At 37.6% G+C, this 20,888-nt stretch overlaps 2 protein-coding genes and 1 pseudogene across 8 annotated transcripts in view; 2 read left to right on the top strand and 1 right to left on the bottom strand.

Annotated features, from left to right (window-relative positions):
* Nucleotides 1-11,084, bottom strand: part of ACACA (acetyl-CoA carboxylase alpha) — a 242,740-nt gene extending 231,656 nt beyond the window's left edge. For 3 of the 4 annotated variants that reach the window (XM_023522859.1, XM_023522860.1, XM_011379399.2), the window contains exon 1: nt 10,554-11,084. In XM_023522859.1, coding sequence (XP_023378627.1) covers nt 10,554-10,591 — 38 coding nt within the window. In that variant the 5' untranslated portion in view covers nt 10,592-11,084. The remainder of the gene's footprint in view (nt 1-10,553) is intronic. The other variant, XM_023522858.1, reaches the window with a different exon arrangement.
* Nucleotides 4,054-4,172, top strand: LOC111731274 (annotated as a pseudogene).
* Nucleotides 11,085-11,173: 89 nt separating the features above from the next.
* Nucleotides 11,174-20,888, top strand: part of TADA2A (transcriptional adaptor 2A) — a 45,147-nt gene continuing 35,432 nt past the window's right edge. For 2 of the 4 annotated variants that reach the window (XM_011379404.2, XM_023522864.1), the window contains exons 1-2: nt 11,321-11,344; nt 13,362-13,482. In XM_011379404.2, coding sequence (XP_011377706.1) covers nt 13,458-13,482 — 25 coding nt within the window. In that variant the 5' untranslated portion in view covers nt 11,321-11,344; nt 13,362-13,457. Of the gene's footprint in view, nt 11,243-11,320; nt 11,345-13,361; nt 13,483-20,888 lie in introns of those variants that run through there. The other 2 variants (XM_011379406.2, XM_011379403.2) reach the window with 2 other exon arrangements.

The raw sequence follows: 20,888 nt of genomic DNA, 5'->3' as shown, positions 1-20,888 counted from the left end.
ATATAATTTGGGTGACATTTACAGTGACTTTCTTTACAAAAATTGACCGATGGGATCAAAACTGTTTATTTTGCTTTGGGGACAACTTATTCCCCCTGACAAAGCAAGGTCCCTCTGAGGATTTTCTGACTCCTTAATCAGTTAACCATTTTAAATTCTATATTCTCTTACCAGTGGAGATCTTTGAAAACTAGGAGATGAGACAGACAGCAAAAGGGAAAGGAGAACTCCCATGTGGACTTTAGGATGAGCCCTTTAAGGTCTGCAGAGCACTTCACAGCAAGGCACAATTCTCCTTGTTACCACTATAGAATAAGTTACAGTCTCAACCTGATAAAACAATGTTTCTGTAGAGTGCCAATCATTCCTCTGGGAAGTGACTAGTCAGTAGGATTTTTATTACAAATTCTTTCTCATTAAGTTACCGTACTTTGTTTTTTGATTATTAAAGTACATTCTCATTATAACAACTTTTAGAAAATACTGAAAAATATAAAGAATAAAAAAAGAAAAAATGTTACACCTAATCCTTCTTCTCAGAGATAACTATTGTTAACATTTTGATGCATCTCTTTTTAGATATCACACTATTCTAAATTTGTATCCCTTCTTTTGGCTAACATATTACTACCACATTTCCAGCTAACGCAAGTATTAAGTGCATTTTTTCCAAGTCTTAACGTAGAGAGGACTGGAAGTCATTCCATATTTTCTAAGGGTCTAAGTCACCCCAATACATTTTGATGGGTACAAAGATTAAGGTAGGTGGTTGCTTAGGGCAGAGAAGGCGCATTCACAGAAACATCCAATTTAAACTTTTGAAGGTACTGCAGAATGACATTATTAGTTGTATTTGTATGTATGCTAAAGCATGGCTTTGTTCAATAGAAACATTTAAAATATACAACAATTTTATATCTGTTTTGGCATTTCTTCACTTTTTAGATATACCTGTGTTCATAAAAAATCAAAGTGACCTAGGACTCTCTAGACCTCTCAAAGGCCTAAGCAGGCTATTAGCATCCCTCCTTTTCTGCATACTCAGGCTAGTGCAAGGGGTTAACCAATCACAGAGAAACTTAACGGTGGTTCTAGCCCTAGTCATTCTTCCCCTCCCCCCACGTCTTGTTTTGGAGCCTTTAAGCACTATCCAGCGATTTTGACCTAAAGCAATTTCTCTATGTTTATGTCTAGAACTGGCCATTTTCCAAGGAAGATTTGCTATATATACTAATAATTAGAGGCTAGGAATCCTTTTTTTTTTTTGCCCTGGGGAGGTTGACAGTCTTATAGGCGCTCCTTTCCTCACATTCTGATCTTCTGCTCCTGCCTGCACTCCTTTTCCCCACTTTCAGAAAGGATTCCATTTTCGAGTTCATACAATGGCTCTCATGTTGCCATGAGTTGCCCTTTACCTTTTTATGTATACTTCCTAGTTCTTGTGCTTGAAGCCTGCAGGGTCTTCTGGACTTCTACATTTGTATGTCTCTATATTACTTGTATCCAATAAAGCATTATGTTCATAGACATTCAAAAAATGTGTTGATAATGTTACATCACTAAATAGATAGCTGAGGTATCATTACTGACTTTCTAGAAGAAAATTAAGTAACTTTTATTTTTATATCAATGCTGCTATTGGTTACCAGGTGGCTACAAACCAATGAAGGGCCATCCTGTAATTGTTGGTAACATTTGAATTCATCTCTTTAGACTTATGTGCTTTTCTCTCACATTTCTTTATCTCTTCATCTTTCTCTTCTTGCTCTTTATTCCAACACTTTTTTTTCCTTTCCCTCTATATCTTTCTCTTATTCAGTGACCTGAATTGCCAGTCATCTAATATTAAAGATTTCTCTTAATTTGTATTCCTATGGAACTTATTTTCACGTCTATACTCGTTTCAGGCCCCCAAAGCCTTTTTTCTTCTACCTAACCCTCTTTCACCTGATGCAGTGCAGCAAGTATATGCACCTTGGGCTGTAACTAATACTCATTCACTAGACTCTTGTGATCTTGTGAATTTGCGCCATCCAGTGGCTGAAGTTGCTAACTTCATTCTCTGAAAAAAGCAGTGGGCATAAAAAATTAAACATAAAATAAACAAATGAGAAATGGGAAGCCCGTATTACTGCTCCCAAGGAAGAAAAACTATTCACAATAGCCAAATTTTGTCTTATTTTAAGTTCTGTTTTCTAAAACTTATTAAAATAGGATGGAGAAGGATATGTTTAGAGGTATATAGCATCATGGTTTCCATGGAATAAGATGAAGTCCAGAAGACTCTCCAAGGATTTAATCAAGTCACTATTGCTCCCTACTGCACTGAAAAAGAATAAACAGTGCAGGCTATAGGGTAAAAAATCTTTATTGACTTGTAGAAGAATCAAACATTCAACAAAAGAGACACTGAATTTGAGGACTTATAAACTATATACACAATAAGATCAGATAGCAGTTAAACTTATTTCTTCTACAATGAAATTTCTTGGACATGTCTATGTCGAGGACATATGCCACGGAGAATTCATGGGTTGTAGGAAAAATACATCCTTCAACTTTGCTATTGCATACGGTTCTCTGAGGAGGTTGTACCAAATATTCTTCCCAGCAGTAAAGTCCCTATTATTCCACACAGTCCTTGATTTGGAAATCTCAGACAAATGTTTGCCAATCTGATGGCTATGAATTAGTATGTAATTGTTCTTATGTGCATTTTCCCGCTTAATAGTGAGGTTGAGCATCTTTCCATATGCTTATTTGCTTCATATTTTCTCATGCTTGCTTATAACCTCTCCCTCTTTTTATATTGAGTTAAGTCTTTTTAATTAAGTTGTAGAGTCTTGTATTCCTGGTGATACAGTCGGATCTCCGTATTTGCATGTTCTACATCCACATATTCAACCAATCTTGGATTGAAAATATTTTTTAAAAAGTTACATTATTGCTGACATGTACTATGTAGTTAGGCCCACAATGGTTGCATTTGTACGGATCATGTACAGATTTTGAAAAATCATTCCCTAAACAAAACAGTACAACTATTTATATAGCATTTACACTGTATTAGGTATTATAAATAATCTAGGGATGATCTAAAGTATACAAGAGGATATGTGTAGGTTATATACAAATAGTACATCATTTCACATAAGGGACTTGAGCATCCTCGGATTTTGGTATCCAAGGGGTATCCTGGAACTAATCTGCAGATACCAAGAGGCAAGTATATTATTATCTACAATTAAAGATAAACGGCTTAAAATTAATTTACCGGGAAGAAAGATCAGTTTGGAGTGAAAGGATTTCTTTGAAAGTATCCATATGGGAATCAGATTATTTCCTTTCTAGTTAGGAAGAAGGGAGCTAGAAAGCTAGAAGGGTAAATGGTGATACATGGCAGAGAGAAGGCCATACAAATTTCCCTGATGTGATATTGCTCTGGCACATCAACTATCTGCTTTGCCCAAGTTCATCTTCCCTGTGTTTAGACAAATAAAAATGTTGTGCAAAGGCATTTTATGGCTTACTCTGGAGAGCTCAGTGATTTTTAGTGGAAAATATACTCAGGAGTTTAGATATTGCTGCATGATGAAATTCTTTTCAACACCATGGAGTCATTAAAAATGCCTAGGAAGACAATATCTAAATAAATCATTCTGAAATTGTACCTGTGCATTACTTAGGTGGTTTGATTTCAGAATAAGACCATGACAGTTACTGGTAGTATTTTGAGAGATTTTTTTTTTCCTTCCTGCCATAAAGAATTGAATAGGGTTGGAACATGCTAACTACCCAGCTACTTTATTTTTTCATGTATGTGTCAGCAAAGCAGAGTTCTTCAAAATAGGAGTCCCTGAAGTCCGAAGAAATATGTTTTTTGTGGGACTTTTAGACACAAGCGTCAAAAGCTTTTTAAATGAAGCCATAGAAGGCAAAATGAAAATAGATTCTTGGAGCCAAATGAGACTCTGAAAGCTTCAGAGCCTGAGAGTTGTTTATTTATGGGTAAATCTGCATGTTGAAGAATATTATATTAGAAATGCACTTTAGGTCTACGGCCATGCCACCCTGAATGGACCAGATCTCGTCTGATCTCGGAAGCTAATCAGGTTTGGTCCTGGTTAGTACTTGGATGGGAGACCACCTAGGAATACCAGCTGCTGTAGGCGTTAAAAAAAATTTTTTTTTTTAAGTATAAAAATTTTTTTTTTTTTAAAGAAATACACTTTAGATTGCAACATGTTTCACAAACAAAGGATTAGTATTCAGGAATATGGTAGTCTCCAATTACCCATGGAGGACCCCCAGTGGATCACTGAAACCACAGATAATACTGAACCCTACATACATACAATTTTTTTCCTGTACATAAACACCTATGATAAAGTTTAATTTAGAAATTAGGTAAGAGATTAACAATAACTAATAATAAAATAGAACAATTATAACAATATACTATAATAAGAGTTATGTGACTATGTTGTCTCTCTCCCCCGACACCTCGGATATGCTGGACAAAGGGATGATTCATGTTCCAGGAGACACAGAGTGAGGTGCAATTTAAAACTTATGAATTGTTTATTTTCACAGCGTGCAATTTAAAACTTATGAATTGTTTATTTCTGAATATTTTCCTGAAATATTTTGGGCCACAGTTGATTGCAGGTAACCGAAACCATGAAAAATAAAACTTCAGATAAGCAGGACTAATATACATATTCTAATATTCTGTATTTCCCAGGAGCCATTCGATTTCCTTAAAAAAAAGCTTTACATATCTCTATTGGAATCCATTACCTTCTGAGGTTGTATAAAGTGTGGTGAGAGGTTGGAGATAGAAGTTTGAGTCTCTATTATGCTGCCTGCTTACACTCTCTGACCGTCAGTTTCTGCATCAGTAAAATGGGAGTAACACCATCTCCCTTAAAAGGTTAAGGACTAAAATGAGAAAATACATACACAGAGCTTTGAGAAGTGACTAGTTTTAATACGAAGTTAGGAGGAGAAACCTGTTGTCATTTTGAAGAGTATCAACCCTGAGAAAGAATATACCTTCCAAGAAGGGCTCCTGTGGTTAATTGGGCCCAAATTCATAACCAGAAGCTAGCAGCCATTGCTTACAGAAGTCTCTCAAACACCCTGTATGTGAGGGAAAAGCCACAAACTAAGCTGCCAAGCCTCCTGCACTGTGCTGCTCTGAGCCCATCATTAAGAAGCTCCTGGTATTGTATTTCAACCAATGGGACTGAGACCTTCCCATCTAATCGGAGCTGTGCAGCTATATCCTCATTTGCATTTACAGGGACCATTCAGAGCAGCCCCACAACAATAAGAACGTGTGGAGCCAGGCAATCAGAACAGTGCAATAAGGACCAATCAGGGAGCAGGGGCAGGAACTTCTCTCTATATATGTCAGCCTCCCCGTCTCAATTCCCGTTGCATTTCCCCAGCTTGTGAACTCTAACACGTGAGCTGCAACATTAGAGCTGTAAAACTTGAGCTACAACACGAGAACTGTAACATTTGAGCTGCAACACTACTTCTGTAACACTTGGGCTGCTTCACTTTAGCTGTTTCACTGGAGCTGTTTCAGTTTCTTCTTTCACCACACTCCAGACTGGGGACTCCTGTTTGCATAGAACTGGTGGCAGTAAACTTCAGTAGACAAGAGTGTGTCTCTGTGTGTGAGCGCATGATTAAATAGTAAAGGCTTTCAGGGAAAACTGTTGTTTTGGCATGATTATAGATTCTAGAAAATTTAATAAAGTGAGCAAACACATACTAAAAAAATGTGTTTGGCTGTGTAAAAATAACCAATTACAGTCATTTATGTAAACAGCTTAGCATTAAAGGCTTAATTAACATGCAGCATTACAATTGCAGATATTATTAAATATGCATCAGATTAACCTTGTTGTTAGTTTTATTTGACTATAATAGTAAAGTACTCACTCTAAGGAACAGTCTTATAGTTAATTGCTTATAATACATAAGTCTGTTCACTATTTACATTAACTAAATGAGAAAGAGCTCCTGAGTTTGTTCTGCATTTGAGGTAAGGCTAGATTATCCATCCTTGACTGCAACTACACGTTTGCCCTGTGACCTGCGAGATAATGTACACTTTTGTTAGTTTTGTATAGTGTGGAAGATGCTACAGAAGCAAGATGCAAAAGAAATTCTGGTTAATTGCTTAGTGTTCTGGAAACCTACAGGTTTCCAATAGATAGTTCTTGATTTAAATAATGAAAAAATTCTAATGCTGAGCACTAGCCAACCTAACCTAGAACAACTTGTAAACAAGTCCTAGAGTCATCCTACAGGGCACTTATAGAATTAAAATTGTAATTTATTTGACTCCCACCATCATCACAAAACTCATAGATATTATGTTTCATATGAGAAAAGAGGCACAGATAATAACTTGCCTAAATTATTGAAGGTAGTAAAGGGTGGAGATAGGATTCAAATTCAGGAAAGCTTCAAAATCCATGCTTTTTCAATTATATTAAACTGTGCAGGTTCCTTACAAATCATATTTCAAACATTTATTAGGCACTTATTGGTTGCAAAAGAATATAGACTGCCTGTCATTGAACGAAGCAAAATATTTTAGGAGTCTGTTTTGACAGTCCAAAGGTGGAGGCCCTGTATACTAGGCTGAAAAGTATGCAGTTGGGCTGCCTAGTAGGCATTTTAAAGTTTTCTGATAAACAGAAGTCACCCAGCAACAGTACATTCCTAGTTCACCTAACTTTTTGAACTCTATCCAAAGCCTAGTGACTCATGAGACAAATATCCTGCACTTTCTGTAGATCAAAAAGAAGTCAGTGAGGTGATGAAGAGGCAGACAAGATAGGCAGCAAAAGTTTGGATTCATGAAAACCCTACTTAATGGCCATAGCATTATTAAAGTCCTGATTCCTGCTAACTCTTCAATTTTAAATAGTCAGAGGCAGTTTATTAGTTACATTTGGAAAGATCTGGTTTTAATTCTGGCTGTGCCACCTAGTAAGTGAATGTCTCTGAGCCTTGTTTTTCCTTATCTGTAAAGTGGAATACAATAGGGCCCTTTAGCAAAAAAATTTTTTTCCCTCTTGTTCACTTCTGAGATCTTTAGCACCCTCCTGCTTATGCAGAAGCATCCAAGACGGGTCACTGTGTGGAAAAATGGCTGTATGTAAACCTCACATTTCTTTAAGATTAGCAGAAGTGCTTCAACCTTTCCTCTGCAGACTGGTCATAGCTGGGGTAGATCAAGTTAAGTCTAGGAACTTTCTGGAAGGAAAAGTATTGATTCCCTAACTCCTTTGACTAGGGTGGCCATGAAAGGAGAAAGATACAGAGGGGTAGAATGAGGCGGGCAGGAAGAAGGAGGGCAATGCTCTTGATGCAAGAGGCAGCAGAAGAGGCTAAGGAGGTGGAATCTGTCCTGAGCTGGGACTTAAGAACTGCAACCCTTGAGGCTCAGGTCTTTTGTCGAGTGAAGCTCTCTCTACTGAGTACATCACAGGAAGACTCCTTGACTGAAGAGCCCCCTATAATGGGCAAAGGGCTCTGATCTGGGACCTAAATTTCTGGCTTAATTTCATTAACTGGGTATATTTCAGTTAAAAGAGGGTAGGGGGAGCTGAAACGTAAAGGGCATAGCTAGATTTTTAGACTTTTTGTTTTACCTATTTGTATACCAAACTATAAGAGCCACTTTAGTTACAGAAAAAATAGATACTAGATGAGATAATGTTTATAAAGTCTTTCAGCACTCTGGATATAGTAAGTAACTAGAAATAGTAAAGAATCATTTCAATAGAGAGGGAGGCTCAGAAACTGCACTTCTGATTTTAACTACAGCTTAACAGTTGAAAGGCATTATTACAATATTTTGGACTCAATAAATGATACAACTTTCCTTATTGAGTTTTGAGTTTAAAAGTCAATCTCTTACGTTAGTTATAAATGGAAGGGCTTAGAGAATGTACTATTAAGTTATCCTGAAGGTCAGTCTTCAAAAATATTAGTCTAACATGGACTGATCTTGGATATTATTAATGTAAATTCTGTCTTAAAAATAATAAAAAGTGTTTTTTACAGGTTCCTTTACAGACATGTTTAGTGAGGGGAACAACGCACTTAGTCATCTCTGCTATGATAGGTTAAATACAGGTTGCACTGGAAGTATGTAAAGGGGCTACTTAACACGGACTTGGGGACCAGGAGAGATGTTCCTGAGGAAGTGATATCTAAGATGAAGTGGAGATACCTTGGCAAAGGAAGCTGAGAAGGCACATAGTGCATAAGGGGAAACTGAGGTACTTCCATCTGGCTGGAGAATGAGTGTGAGATGGGGTAGTGATGACAAAGAAATAGTAAGATGCTAGATCCTGAAAGTCCTTCTACAAAGAGTGACCATATAATTTATTGCACAAACTGAGACACTTCTGAGAGTGAAATGAGACAATATTACTAATTATATGGGGACAACAGGAATAAACCAGGACTGTCCTGAGGAAACTGGAACTTATGTTCACCCTACTTGTGAGTCATGTTCAGGTGCTTGGACCTCCAATAAAAGCAGAGATTGGATATCTTCTCTTTTTACCTTATACATTTTGCCTGAGTGACTTCATCCATACCTTTGCCTTTACTTGCTCATTTCACAAATACTCGTCCAGGATGCACTGCTGGGCACTGAGGTTACAAAGAAGAAAAGAAAGTGTCTGTCCTCAAGCTCTGTCTAAAGAAGACACACATCCAAAGAAACAATCTAATACAGTTATACAATTTTAGCCTTGGCCTCTCCTCTGAGCTCTAAACTCATACAAGTCATTTCCATTCAGATGGCAAAACACAGAGCTGAAACAGAACTTTTAATTTCTCCTCCAAACCTGTTCTTCCTTCAGCTGGTCTTTCACTGTCTCTTCAGCTGGTCTTATCATTGATGTCACTATCTACTACATTGCTGAAAGTAAAAATCCAGAAAAGCACTACCTTAATCAGTGATATCCTTGTTCTCACTGTACATTTTTTCTCCACAATTTTCTTAATCACAATGACTAAACCGGGGCCTAGAATTCTGAGGGCTCAACATCAATTGAAGATGAAAGGCAATTTTCAGGTGCTTGAATTCGATGTTTTTAATGAAAAGATCCCAGTGTTAAGTGGGACTATCTTTTCCACAATAGTACATTGACTCATATTGTTTGCTGACATTCATGATGTCCAGTTCTGGATACATGCCTGTCTCAAAAAATTTCAGTTTAGGTGAGAAAGACATGAAGACAAGTCCTGAGTGTTTGACCTTATGTCCTCTTTGTGCAGAATGTAAAGGGGATGTAAAGGTGTAGGTGAAACACCAATGTTAATAATCTGTGGACAATTGTGGTGCAAAAGGATAATTTATGCTTTAAAGGGCAATTTTAATGTTTCTACCATCTATTCTCCACATAGCTTCCACAGTGATTCTTATAAAACAAATCTGATTATTCCTTGGCTCTCAACCCTTCCATGGTATTCTATCATATCCCAGTAAAATCCAAAGTACAACCATGGCTTACTGGATGATACATGATCTGGCTTCTGCCTGTATTTCTCAACTTATTTCTCTAATTTGCTGTGCTTCAACCACACTGGGCCACTTGCTTCCTCTCCAACATGCCAAGCAAGTCCCTGTCTTAGGGCCATTGCAATTGCCATTTCTCTTCTCCTGGAAGTTTCCCTTTTGAAATCTGCATAGCTGCCTCTTTCATCTAATGATTAGATTTCTGTTTATGCGTTCTTCCATTAAGAGGCCTTCCTTGTCTATCCCACCTAAAAGAGCATCTTCACACTCTTACTCCTTTATCTTGATTTCTTTTCCCACAAAACTTGCCACATTACTGGGCATTATCTATTATTTAGTAATATATTATGTGTATTGGTTATTGTCAACCTTCCCCACTATTATAAGGGGCAGACTTTTTTTGTTCACTGCTGAATTCCCAACATCTGGAACACTGTCTGCTCCTTAAATATTTGTTGAATGAATAAACGGATTTTTCAGGATATATCAAATATAAAACTACTTTATATTTATTGACATTATGCATAGGAAAGTGTCTGTAAGAGTGTATAGCAAAATGTTAACTAACATGGTAGGAGCTGCTTTTCACATTATTTTTGCTCATGTGAATTTTTTACAAAACGAACTTGTTTTACTCATATACTAAAAAATGAATAAAGAAGCCACATAGAAAGTGTAAATGAATTCTAAAACAGGTTGGGCAAATTTATGAAAGACAGACTTCTAAACAGATGTAACAGAATAATGATAGACCAGTTTGACTCTTTCCCTAACACTTTCTAGCAGTGTGATCCCAAGTTATTTATTTATAAGCCACTCTAAATGTCTTCGCCTGGAAAATAGGAATAGCGCCTACCTCATAAGGTTGTTTTTGAAGATTAAATGAGACTTCGTATGTAATCTCCTTTGTACAATGCCTGGCATGCAATAAATGCTTGACATATTGTAGCTATTATAATAATTATTATTAGTAAGAGATGTTAGGACATACCTAGCCCTCAAGATTGCCATCAGAGTGGACCAGCACATCCTGTCATCATTGCGTCTCAATCTGGGCCTCTGACGCCCAAAGAGGGGATGGTTCTTTCCAAAGAAGATAATTTCGACGTTCCAGAAGCATCTGAATAAAACGTACCCTGTTCACCCTTAAATCATTCAGTCTGGTTAATCCATGAGCAGCACTCCGAGACCCGGATTCCAGAAGCGGCCACGGCTCGCTGTCCTTGGGCCCAGGCCCTTAGCCTCAATATCCTTTACTGGAATAGGGGCGAGAATGTTAAAAACACAAAAGCAGGACAGTACCAGTCCGCCCCACCTCACGGCACTCTGGAGGGGATCAAACGGCACCACGCCCCGCAAGCCTCTGGCGACTAGCAACGCACCTCACGGGAAAAGTGATAACTGGTCGGACTAAAAAGTCAGATAATCTGCTCACACGCACCCTCCCAGGCTTCTGCCCGAGGACAGCGGCAGACAGACACGCCTCGCGGCCCTGGCTGGGGCTGAGGGGCGGCTGCGGGAGCGCAGGCCAAAGAGGGAAGGCGTGGAGGCGGCGGGCGCGCGGCACGCGGCGCGGCAGCGTGAGGCAGGGGCGCGCTCGCGCTGCTCGGGAGCGAGCTCGCAAGCCCAGGGGCGCGCACGCAGCTGGCGGCTCCTCAGCGCGGCGGGGGATACAGCGAGGTGAGGCACGAGGCGCTGGTGCGGGGATGGCGGTGGGGCGCGAGCCCCTCTAGCGGAGTGAGGAGGAGGAGGTGGGGACTGCCAGATCCGGCCAGGGCCAGGGTACGGCTGCAACCCCGGCGGCGGGGGGTCCGCGGCAGGCTGGCGGGCGTGAGGCGCCGGGCCACGTCGCTCTGTGGGGGAGGGTGGTGCGGGGCCGGGCATGACCCCTCAGGCTCCGCCCAGCGACGAGCCTGGCGCGTCGAGTCCTCTGGGCGGTCCTGCTCTGTCCCAGCCTCTGTGTTCCCGTCTCTGCAGTGGCTCGCGTAGCTACGCTAACAACAGTCACTGTGTCATGCTCTTACCGACGTTTCCCGTTGAGTTTTCAAGTACGCTTTCCTAAGTAGGTATTTCGTCTCCCTTTTAGAGCTGAGGCTGTCTGAGGCTTAGGGAAAATGACTTGCCCAAGGTCATACAGCTAATAGTGATTAATACAGCTAGTAGAGATTAAACCTTGTGTGCGCAACTCCACAGCCTACACCTGTCCTCTGCGCCACACTGAATGTCGTTCTTCTTATACCTTCCGTCCTCCCAGTCACTTCTTTAAATTTGGCAAATGTTAATTTGTAGCTAGCACCATCCTCTCATGGTTGCTAGTGTAAGAAATGTCTCTTGTGAGAAAAAAGGAAGAGGAAAAAGAAGATTCTGCTTATTGCAATATTGTGCTTATGACATGGAATGTTTATTAGACTGTTTATACCTCCTTGACCCTCTCTATTAACCTCTCTTGAAATGGCTCTGCTATTCACTATCTTTAAGACATTTTACAAGTAACAATCTCTCAGGGCTTCTTTTCCTTCTTTGAAAAAGCAGCATGCTTCATGTTGTGAGGCTTCAAAGAGATAATCCACATAGTGTGGTAACACAATATCTGACATGAGAAAAGTTCAATAAATTTTGGCCATTTTATTACCAAGTGCATAATATCCCTTGCTAAACTCATTTTTCTTCAAAGACTAACTTCCTGAGACTAGAACGGAGAGAGAATTATCCCCTCTTCAGCCCACCCCAAAAAAGACAGGTTAATTGATAACCATATTATTTGGGTGTTAATACACTTAATGATGAATTATTCCTCAAGCTAAAAAATGACATGAAAGAAATCACTTCAGGAGAACTAAAGATTAATCTTTGAAGAATTAACATTCATGTTTACTGAGTTTTTTCTGTATGCTTTGTATTGTGCTTGGTACTTTAAGGCATACAAATTTATATTGGATGTAGTCCCAGCTTTCATTTAGTCTAAAAATGGGAAAAATACACATTTAGAAGTAATCTTTACAAAATAGAATGTGAAAAGTGCCAGAAAAGCGATAGATAAAAAGCTATGAGAGTATAGGAGGAGAGATGTTTTCTTGGCTTTCTGACATATGATTTCACTTCTGCCTTCAAGAAGATACTTTGTACATTGTACATACCTATTAAATGTTCAGAGAGTACATTAGTGTACAAATGTATGTTGTAATAGAGAAAATTCCTGGATTTTTATTAATGGAAACTCATTCATATTAAAGTATAATAATACTTTAAAAAGTTGGGCCACCTTTGGGGATGGGGATCTCAACAGCTAGAGCTCACGGTAAAATTTTTTGTCTAGTGAATGACTGAGCTCCAACTGACTTCTGTCCTTGTATGTCTTACTCAAGATTCAGATTTCTCTAAGAAGAGATCTGGCTGCTTTAGCGGTTGTGGGGGTGGAGGGTGGAGTATTGCGAGTGGCATCCCCACCAGAACCACATGAAATGTCTGAGTCAGTTTCCCAAAGGAAAGGGGGCTAAGGAGAGATGTGATACCAGGCAGAGAAAACCATTAGTTTATTAGAAATATGTAGCCTTTGTAAAGGGCTTACTATGGACCAGGTACCATGGTACATTATTTATATGGATTTTGATATTTATTCCTCACAACTCTAGGAGGTAGGTACTATTAAACCCATTTTACAGAAGGAGAAACAGGCTTATAGAGATAAAATATTTGCTTAATGTTAAAAAGCTAGGATATGGTGGAGTTGAGTATGCTGCATTATCTTTTCTTGTCCCTTTGAATTATTTCCTGATCCATATACTACTTTTGTTTACAGGGGGTCATCACGTTTTGGTGTATGTGTTGGCCACTTCCTAAATCTCCTTGAAGGACCACTGCATTGAGGAAGATCGAAGTCTTTGCCAGTTAGGGAATGGACCGTTTGGGTTCCTTTAGCAGTAAGTACCGTGTGAACAAGTCTCAGGTGAATATTAATAGCAGACTGAAGTGGAAGTTGATCAAAGAAGAAAAGTACTTTGAAGTTAAACAGAGCCCTGTGAATCTGATTCTAAAAGAGTATGAGAATAAAATCAAAATAAAATCAAACAATACTTATTGACTGCCTACTGAACACATGACGCAAACATATAACCCTAGGTCTTATAAGAACTCAGATGAACCAGGCATAGCATAATTAACCTGCATTTAGACTTTAAAAAGCAGTTGGATTTCTCTTTACAATAACATATTTGTGATGCCTTGTTAAATAATGTCAGAGATAGAATAAAGGAAATGCCCCCTTTTAGTTGGCATTCATGTTCCAGGAGTAAACTACAGTATAATGTGGAGAATTATAGTGTGTGTGTGAAATAAATTCAGACAACCACAACTATGGAGAAAAATATATACTGCTTTTTCCCTGGTTCTGAAGATAAGAGATTTGGCAGAAATAGAAATCCATTGGTAGATGTTAGTAATGTCCCAGTGAGAAGAATCAGAAAGGGTGTTGTTTTTGGGTGTTGTTTCCTCTTCAGCAATTTCTTAAAGGGGCTCCAATTTACTCTCTTATCACACTATATAAATTTAATACAGAATAAAGTCTTCAAACATCTAGTTCATATTTTTCATTTCACACATGGAAAAAGAACCTAAATGAATTGTCCCTCCTCCTTTTTAAAATAATTATTAAACTTTTTATTTGAAAATTATTTCAAACTTACAGGAAAGTTGGAAGAATAAGAATAGTACAAAGGATACCTGTACACCTTTCGTTAATCTTTTACTCCACTCGTGCACGTTTTCTTTCTGTCTATAACTATATATTTATTATATATTGATTTATATATATTTATAGATAGACATACCCCCTTTTGGGAATCATTTGAGGTAAGACATACAATAAGTCCTCATTTAACATAGTAGGTTCTTGGAGATTGCAATTTTAAGTGAAACGACATATAAGAAATAATTTACCATAGGCTAATTTATATAAACAAGAGTTAAGTCCCTGTGGGATATTTCTGGTCACAAAAACATCACCAAACTTCTAATTGCAGACCCCAGACACTTCTAATAGTAAACATTATGCAACTATAAAAATACAATTTCTGAAATACAATTTGAGAAAGATGAATAAAACAAGTAAAATAATTCTTTCCCAACCCACTTATTCCAGTTTAGTGTTGAGGGTGGCCAAAGCCTATCCAAGCAGGTCAGGATGGAAGGGGAGAACCCATCCTGGACAGGAGGCTTTTGCATCTCAGGACACATACATACACCCCCATACTCAGACTGGGACAATTCAAACAACGCCAGTTGACCTCATATGCACATCTTTGGGATGTAGGAGGAAATTGGAGTCCCCTGAGAAAACCCATGCAGACATAGGGAGAATGTGCAAACTCCACACAGTGGCCCCAGCTGGGAATCTCATCAGCATTATAACAAAATGACATTGAATGAAACAGTGTTATTCAAGGACCAGCTGAATATCGACTCTTTACTCCTAAGTACTTTAGTGTTTATTTCATAAGAATAGGGATATTCTATTATATAACCTCAGTAGAATTATCAACTTTAGTAAATTTAACATTGATAAAATACTTTTATCTAAGCCACTGTCTGTATTCTAGTTTTTTCAGCTGACTTAGTAATGTCCTCTACAGTGTTTTTTTCCTTCTAGTACAGGATACAGTCAGGAGTCAGGTATTGCATTAAGTTGCTATGTCTCTATAGTCTCCTTTAAACTGAAACATTTACACAACCTGTGTCTTTGGTAACTTTGACGCATTTGGAGAATACAGGCCTTTCCCTCCATTAAAATGGAGGTTTCTCATTTTGGGTTTGTCTGGTCTTGCTCTACCCCTCATTTTTTATGTTAATTTTGAAAACCCAGTAAAGATGTCTGTTCAAGTTCTCCACAATACAATTTCTATTTTTTTCCCTTGCATATAATAAGCTACTCTTAGGGAGATACTTTTAGGCCATAAACTATCTTGCTCATCAAAATTTCTCCCTAGATTTAGCATCCATTGATGATCTTCGTCTAATAAGATCTTGTCTGTGATGGTTGTAAAATGATAATTCCCATCGCTCACCCCCCAAATCCAGCACTCTTTACATGTTACTGGTTGACACTTAGCATTATACTATAATCAAGAAACCGCCTGTGTCCCTTATTTATTTTTTGTAACTACAACATATAAATTCTTATTTTTTTTTCAGTGACCACTCTGAGCCCCTTCAAACTGGCTCTTGCATCCTTATGACATGCCCCCCATCACTTTTTTTTAACATCTTTTTACTTTTCGACGTGGCTATGTGTTTCAGGTGCATCTTGTACCTCCCCTGCCCCAGCCCTGGAATCAACCACTTTTCTGAGGAGTCCTCGTTCCCTTTAGTGGGAAATGACATTAAAGACCAAGATCTGATCATTGCTTATTGCTCCTAGAATATATTTGCATTTTGGCCCACAGAACTAGGAAATGCATGTACACATATGCCTTATATGTATATACCATTTTTACAGATCCTCTTGTATGCATGTATACATATATATACACACACATATATACTTATACATATTTTTTTTTAAATAAATGTGTTCACATTGATACCTGTAGTTTATCTTCATAGGCTTTTTTCTTGTTTTTCCTGTCCTTTATTGTATGTCTTTTACTCATTGAGAACCCTGGCTCCCAACATCAGCACCATTTGCTCAGTCTTTTAATACATCCAAAATTATTTCAGAATTGCTATGCACCTATCACTACATAAAATGACCTACTTCAACAAGTTTTAGGATTTGTTTGCAGTTCTGTATCACCCAAGACTGAAGGTATATTGTTAAATGTTCATAAGTTACTTGAATTGGTTTTTTCCCCACCTTCAGTGTAGTTATAGTATACTTTTAAAATACTATTGGGTTTATCTGTTCATTCTGCTTTCAGTTTTCCCTTCCCATATTTGCTGATTTAACTTTTTTAAATTTGTAGAATTTAAATATGCTTTTAAAAGTCAAAACTATACAAAAAGATATATTTGGAGACCAGTCACTCCTTCCTATAGCTCTTCCACTCCATTCCTCCCTCCCCCAACCCTTTGTAGATATTCCGACTTATTTTCAAGTTTATCTGTCCTTTATTTTTTTGCAAAGATAAGCAAACATATATATATGTTTAGAGGATATATATATATCCTCTCCCCCCCAATTTCTTACAGGAAAGATAGTATAGTATATATATACTCTTCTGTACTTTTTTTTTTTCCTTTTGTTTTCTTTCACTGAATAGTAACTCTTGGAAATACTGTATTAGTTTATATTCTCATTTTTTGTAGTTGTATAGTACTCCATTGTGCGGGTATACCATAGTTTGTTCAGCCACTCCAATGTTTGGACATAAGTGGTGTTTTGCAGTTACAAATAATGTTCTAATGCATAACCTTGAGTGTACATATTTTTGTATTGTCAGAGATGTATATTGAGAGTAAATTCCTAGAAGTAGGATTACTAGATCAAAAAATAATTGTATGCATTTATATTTAGATACAGCTTAATTCTCCTCTATTGGAGTTGTGCCATCAGCAATATATAAAAATGACTATTTCTCCACAGCCTTACTAAGTATATTATCAAGCTTTTGAATTTTTGCCAGTCTGATAGGTCAGAAGTTATATTGCAGTATAGATTTCTTATTATGAGTGAAGTTGAATGTCTTTTCCTATGTTTAAGAGCCATTTTAATATCTTTTTTCTAATTATCTCTTCATGTCTTTTGCAATAGGATTTTTGGTCTTTTTTCCCTCAATTTTTAAAACTTCTTTGTGTATTACTTATTTTAGCCCTTTATCTGTGATGTTTGCAGATATTTTCTTCCAGTTTATTTGCTTTTTTACTTTGCTGCTGGTGTTTTTTGCCAAGAGTCTTTGTTGGTTGGTTTTGTTTATGCACTTAAATTTAGCAACCTTTTATTAGCCCCAGGTTTTGCATGATGATAAAAAAGCCTTTCCCTACTCCTAAGTTATAGATAAGCTCTTGAATTCCTTTGTGAAAGATGTTTTGACTGTATATATCAAAGACCCTCTGTATACTCAACAGTTCTAGGAAAATACCTATCCTGAGGAACAAAATGTGAAAAGTTGTATATACAAGAATGTTGATCTCAGCAGTCTTTATAATAACAAATAATTGGAAACAACATAAATGTCCACCAGTAGGGAATTGTTTAAATTTAGTTGTTCTCAACCTTATGAGACCCAGTGATTTTTTAAAAATAATATTTTTAAAGCTCTTTATTTGGAAATAAAATACATATAACATATATACAACCATGATTTCAAAGGAAAAAAATTCCCTAACTATATACAAAGGATAAATAAAGGAGAAGTATTTCTAATGAAATAATACATATCTCAATATGTTTGGACATGATTACAGTAGAAGACATAATGACTTAAGTAGTCAGATGCATGCACACATATGTTGAGTCACTGTGCATCTTACAACTACAAATGCAGAAGGAATGATTCATATGTGTTGTATTGGTGACTCAGAAATACACAAGCTTGAAAAACTTCGTAAAGTTCGGAACAAAACGATACATTCTCTAGAAGCATGTACAATTGCTTTCCTGGAAAATTCAGTATAAAAACTATCAAAAACATTTTGTTTTATATGTAATATGGAATTGGGTTCTAGGGCTTATAATTATGAATAGGTTTTTTACCCCTCGAATGTCTGATGGGACATTTGAAAAGTTTTGCAGGACACAGGCCAAGTCTTTGTAGTGTAGGAATGTCTTGACCATTGCAAGATATCTAGCATCTTTGGTCCCTGCCTGTTCCCTAGTCATTGTGGAAACAAGCATCTCAAATTTCCAAAATGCCTTCTAGAGGGCAGTTGAAAACAATTAGGTTAGATAATTGATATAATGTAATACTGTTGATCCATTAAAAAGAATGAGGAAGATCTGTGTGTACTGTCATGAAAAATGTGGACAATATGTTGGCAAATGAAGAAAACACTTGACATCATGTGTACTATCCCACTTGTGTTAATATATGCATGCACAGAAGAATGACTGGAAATAAATGTTAATAGAGGGTGACTTATATTTTATGCTTTTATTGTCTAAATCTTTTAAAACTATAAATTGGATTACTTTTACAAAATTACTTCTTGACAGAAGCAGTTAAAAGCTCTTTGGTCAGTGGCCAATTTTTTTTGTTGTTGTTTGAGGAAAGAAAAACAAACATATTAAAATAAAGGGATAGTAAGAAGGTAATGTGGTAAAAATTGGCATCTAGCACTTAACATAAAACAATTTTTGTTGAGCCCTCCCTGCTCCGAGTGCATGGACATAAACTGGATCACAGAGGTCGCCAGGCCAAGGATTCCCTGAAACCCCACCTCCCCCAACTCATGGCCCCACCCAGGCCACATCCAGGTATACCAGTGAGTCAAGTGCTGCTTGCTGAGAAGAGCCTAGACTCTCACTGGAGGCAGCTGGCCTCGGTTTCTGGTGTGGCCTTTTGAGGCAACTGTAAGCATAGCATCGGTGGATTGCTTGCTGAATCTTAACAGATGACCCCAGAGGGGCAGTCTTGGGCTAAATTTGGCCTGCAGCTGAACCCATCTCAGGACTGTGCCACTGGACACCTACTTTACAAATCCACACTAAGAAGACTGGGAGACTTAGGAGGTTTGCTCAGTACATAGAAACAGACATGGAAAGGCAGCCAAAATGGGAACATAAAGAAGCAGAAACCATATGAGAGAACAGAACAGAGATCCAGATATAATGGAGTCAATTAATCTAACAAATGCAGAGTTCAAAACACTGGTTATAAAAAGATGCTCAATGAACTTTTGGGAGGTAAATTCAATGAGAACTTCAACAAAGAGATAAAAAACATAAAAATGGAAATTATAAAAGGGAACCAGTCTGAAATGAAAAACATTATCTGAGATGAGAAGTATATTAAATGCAATAAACAAAGGAATAAACAAAGTGAATAAAAGGACCAAATGCCCTACCTAGAGGATGGGAAAGCCAAGGACATGCAATCAGAATGGGAAAAGATAGGATGCCAAGACTATAAAAATAATTTAAGGAGTATATGGGACACTATTAAGGGTCCAAATATCCATCTGATTGGCATAACTGAAGAAAATCAAGATGTTGAACAGCTGTTTGAAGAAGTAATTATGGAAAACTTCCCTAACCTGGTAAAGGAAATGGACATACAACCCCAGGAAGCTCAGAGAACCCTAAAAACCAGGGATCAAAAGAAGCCCATACCAGGCCACATTATAATTAAAATGCCAAAGGTTAAATACAAAGAAAGAATATTAAAAGCAGCAAGAGAAAAACAGACAGTTACTTTTAAGGGAAAACCCCGTAAGACTGGCAGCGGATTTCTCAGAAGAACCTATGCAGGACAGAAGGACTTGGCAAAAAATATTCGACAAGATGAAGACCCAGGATCTACAACCAAGAATAGTTTATCCAGCAAAGCTATCATCTAGAGTTGAAAGACAGAAAAAGAGCTTCCCAGACAAAAATAAGCTAAAGGAATTTATCACCACCAAGCCAATATTACAGGAAATGTTGGAGGGACTTCTTTAAGAAGAAAAAACATGTATCAAAAACAGGAGTAAAGAATGGTAACAACTACATTCCTATCAATAAGTACCTCAAATAGAAAAGAATGAAGTGCTCCAACTAAAAGATACAGTGGATGAGTGGAAAGGAAAACAAGACCCCTACATGTTGTCTATGAGGGACTCACTTCAGATTGAAAGACACACACAGACTAAAAGGAAGGGAATGGAGAAAGATATTGCTTTGATGGAACTAGAAGATCCTTAAGTCAGACTGAGAAAGATAAACACTATATGATTTCACTAGTATGTGGAATCCAAGGAATAAAAAGAACAAACCAATCAAAAACAGACTTACAGATATAGTGGACAATTTGGTGACGGACAGAGGGGAGGGAGGTTTGGGGGCTGGGAGAATGGGATGAAGGGTTAAAGAAGTACAGATTAGTTGATGCATGGTCACGTGGCATAGGGAATGCAATTAGCTTTAATACGTTGTTGGCTAGATGGAGGGACGGGAGGGAAGGAGCAATTGGTGGGGGTCGTTTTATGAACTATATAGATGTCTAACCAATGTACTGTATACTTGAAACTAAATAAATTTAAAGAAACAATTTTTGTTCTTTTATGTCAAAATTTAAAATAGGAAAGGTGGGGTATCTGCTATTCTTTATATTTATTTTGAAGCTATTGCCAAAAGGATTCTTTTCTTTTCCCTGTCATTTTCCTCTAGGTCTTCATTTAGAAACAAATGAAAAGAACA

The sequence above is a fragment of the Pteropus vampyrus genome, unplaced genomic scaffold (genome assembly GCF_000151845.1).
Source record: "Pteropus vampyrus isolate Shadow unplaced genomic scaffold, Pvam_2.0 Scaffold358, whole genome shotgun sequence".
In the NCBI taxonomy this organism is placed as follows: Eukaryota; Metazoa; Chordata; class Mammalia; order Chiroptera; family Pteropodidae; genus Pteropus; species Pteropus vampyrus.
This window is presented reverse-complemented; position numbering and strand designations above follow the sequence as displayed.